Below are 3,617 nucleotides of genomic sequence, written 5' to 3'. Positions count from 1 at the left end.
TAATCTAACAGTTGAAATCATTTCCACAGTTAAAGGACATTTTGTTAGTTCTTCAGCATGGCACACATAACATTCTGCTGCAGTTTAAACAGAGCAAGGTTATCTTCAACATATCAAACCAATTGTCACATAAATATGACCAATACCTCTATAAGTAACAAACCAATAGAGTAACTTTGAATATGTTTCTGGGAAAGAACTCTGCACAGCAGTGGGGGTGGGAAGTAGGACAGGGTGGAGAGTCAAGATAAGAAACATTTACTGCAGTGCTGAAGGCTTTGGGGTGGGGAATTTGCTGAAGTCTTGTGGAAGGGAGGGAATTGGCTGGCATCCAGTTCAGCTGGTGGAAAGACTGGAATAGCAAAAACTGTACAGTATGCTTGGAAAACTCTAGTTATATGCTATGTGACTCACCTGATTATATATTCAGTTAACCTTTTTAAAAATTGCAAGCAGTCTTAGCAGCTACTGTAACATGAATAGTTTGCATTCCCTACAGACCTGTCAAATGAACTAAGCTAAAGTGCACTGTGAGTATTGCATGCATGCATGCACGCGCGCGCATGCGCACACACACACACACACACACACACACACAGGCAAACCTTGTTAGTGTTTATCCTTGGATTTGTAGTATTTGTGCAATTTTCCATCAGCCACATACAGTTCCAGAAAGGCCACATACAGTTCCAGAAAGATGCCAAACTGCATTAGAATTCGCCTACAGGACAGCATGCCACATGCTTCTTCATGGCTGCCATTCGGCATGTTGTTGTGGTTACGTATATCTTTACAATTCTGCCTAATGCACCCTGCAAATCGCCAGGAAGGTCACACAAAACAGATGAAGTTTAAAATGTTTTTATTAAAACGTGTTAAAACTCTTTTGCCACAGAACAAACAATAATGTGCAGGAAAATAATGGTAGAATATAGTTAGATTGAAAAACAAGAAAAGAAAGCACACAACCTTTTATCATTACTAAGAAGAGTTAGTACTATTGGGCAAAAAAAAATTGTTTTCGGGAAATGTAGAATGTATACTTTGAAAACTTTGAAATTTTAAAAAATTCATGCACATCACTCCTCTTCTTTTTTTTACACAGCTAAGCAACACTTCAATAAAAACTTTATGTGGTTAAAAAAAAATCAAATATAGATTTAGAGAAGTCTCCCCCCTTCATTTCCCCCCTCACCTCCCAATAAGAGCCTCTGCTATATTTTGCATATTAGTATAGTATTGATCATAGTGGACTTCAGTAAGTTAGAATTTTTGCTGTAACATAACCTACACACACACCCCACACACACACTGCAAAGCAATTTCAAATCGCTATTAGAATGAAAACATATTCCCCTTAATAGATGCTAATAAAAAAAATACAAAAACCTTGGACAATATTCAGTTCGAATTTCTGGTGCTGCTCTGAAATATCTGAAGATGTTCCCTTGTGTTCTAGAGCTTGCTTTGTCTTAGAGGTCACAGACAGTTTCCTGGATCTTGCTCCATTGTACACAGTGTGCTGTACTAGCAGAGTTTCTTCTAGAACCGAAGTTTGATCAGAAAGGATACTTCCTTTGGAAAGACAGTAAACCAAAAGCAGACTAAACATACTGACTTTTAGTGTACGAACTTTCAGCTCTTCTTGGCGTACGATGGCTCTGGAAGGCTGTACGTTGTGAAGGCACTGAGTATCGATAGCTTCTGGTTTTTTCTTCACAACGGCAGAAACAGCAAAGAATTGCTCCTCCGGCGACGAGGCAGAAGGCAGACGTCCAGCCGATGTAGAGGGCTTCGCCAAGCTCCCGCTTCTGAGCCAGCTGAATGGCTGGATTGTAGAAGTCTCGGATGATGTTGTGAGCAACGAAGCACACTGGGATGAGCACGACAATGCCAGTCACAATGAAAGTGATGCCACCTGCCAGCAAAATATACCCTTTTATTCGGTCGTCATTTCCTGTGCACTTTGTGCACTTCATGCCAAGGACAGCGACTGCAAATGCAAGGAACGCCAGGGCTGAAGCTGCGCACATCAGACCTCTTGAAGCCTGGAGGTCAGGAGGCAGAGCCAAGAGGGAGTCGTAGACCTTGCATTGCAGCCTGATGTTAGATTGCTGTATGCAGTTCATCCACAGGCCTTCCCAGGAGGTTTCAAAAACCACCACGTTGCTTTCAATGAAAGCAGTCACTCGCCACTGGGGCATGCCCGTGATGGCAAAAGTCCCAACTGCGCCAATGCCTCCAAGGATCAGTCCAGCAAACTGCAAAGCAGCAGAAGCAGCAGCCATCTCTTCATTCCAGAACAGAGCTCCAGATACGTTCTGTTCAAGCGCAGGGCTTTAGGGTGTTTGTTCGTTTTGCAGGTACAGCTTGTCTGCAGAAGAGAAACCTTTCTCAAGCAGCTTGTGCAGCTGTCACCTGCAGAAACGCTTGCTAATTCAGACCAGTTTGAATCAGATGCATGCTGGTTAGCACTCGGCTGCTTCCTTACTGCTTGAGTGGAGCATTCCACTGCCCCCATCATTTGGAAAGGATGGAGTTATCTATCAGGTTTAACAACTTTCAAAGCCAGTGGAAGGTCAAACGCAACAGGGTTTGCAACCAGAAAAATTCTTTCTGGAAGGCACACCTGTGCCTCTGAAGAAATTCTGTCATTTACCTTTTTTTCTCTCCTCCTGGCAAAAGATTAGATAGTACATAAACATTCTGAAATGGAGCCAAATGGCCTTAATATACAATCTGTAAACAAGCATTAAGTTTCCGCCCCAAATAACTTTCAACGAGCCAAAGAGAAAACCCACAGGAGCGTTCAACTACAGTTGTGCTCATTAGCCTATGATTAGATATGTTTGCATAGAAAACTCCTTAAAATATTTTTGTGACGTGCAATAGTTGTCTAAAACTCTCAAAACACTACTGTGGATGTGCTGAAGTATACTCCACAGGCAAATTCATCTTCGGAACAGCTGCAGGTTAGTGGTAAGGCATCTGCCTTGCATGCAGATGACCCCAGGTTTAATCTCTGGTGTCTCTACGTAGGGGCTGGGAAAGAGCCCTGTCTGGACTCCAGAAGAGCTGCTGCCAATCAGTGTAGACAGTAGTGGACAGCATGACCACCTGCCTTCCCTCCAGCTGAGTCCCTGCTGCATGCTGCAACAGTAAAAGGGGAGGTGGAGGTGGGCACTGCATTGGCAGGAACACCAGATTGGCTGGCATCATGCCCCTTCTCCATCCTGGTACACAGCAGCAACTCAGCCGGAGACAGGTCAGGTGGCAGGGGGATCACATAACAAGCCTAAGCCAGTTTCTCCTGCTCGCATCTTACATATAAGTAGCTTTACACAAATATCGCAGTTTGTAAATATTAGTGGAACAAGCTGATCAAACAGAATAGGGTTACTTGTGCATGCAGAAGCCCTGTTGTCAAGAACAACTGAGGTAATACTGAAAGCTTGTACATGGGTTAAGAGTTTGCCCCTGGATTTTGGTCCCTCCAGATGAACATATTGTTGGTGGAATCTGCAGCATGCTAGAAGTTTATTAGTTGTTCTGCAATGCTATCACATTATTGCTATCTAGAGGGGCTACTGCACAATGAAAGCAGGACAAAAAACCCC

At 43.3% G+C, this 3,617-nt stretch overlaps 1 protein-coding gene across 1 annotated transcript; it reads right to left on the bottom strand.

Annotated features, from left to right (window-relative positions):
- Positions 1–904: 904 nt before the first annotated feature.
- On the bottom strand, positions 905–2,448 carry LOC308589945 (claudin-8-like). The gene has a single exon (XM_081199542.1). It carries the CDS (start codon positions 2,286–2,288, stop codon positions 1,605–1,607), a length of 684 nt encoding a protein of 227 aa, XP_081055668.1. The 5' UTR covers positions 2,289–2,448; the 3' UTR covers positions 905–1,604.
- Positions 2,449–3,617: the final 1,169 nt, after the last annotated feature.

The sequence above is a fragment of the Podarcis bocagei genome (assembly GCF_964188305.1).
Source record: "Podarcis bocagei genome assembly, chromosome: 6".
In the NCBI taxonomy this organism is placed as follows: Eukaryota; Metazoa; Chordata; class Lepidosauria; order Squamata; family Lacertidae; genus Podarcis; species Podarcis bocagei.
The sequence above is the reverse complement of the archived record's forward strand: the minus strand, read 5'-3'. Positions and strand labels throughout refer to the sequence as shown.

Excerpts from the sequence above, each read along its gene's own strand:
- LOC308589945 (XM_081199542.1), bottom strand. The coding sequence starts at position 2,288 with ATGGCTGCTGCTTCTGCTGCTTTGCAGTTTGCTGGACTGATCCTTGGA.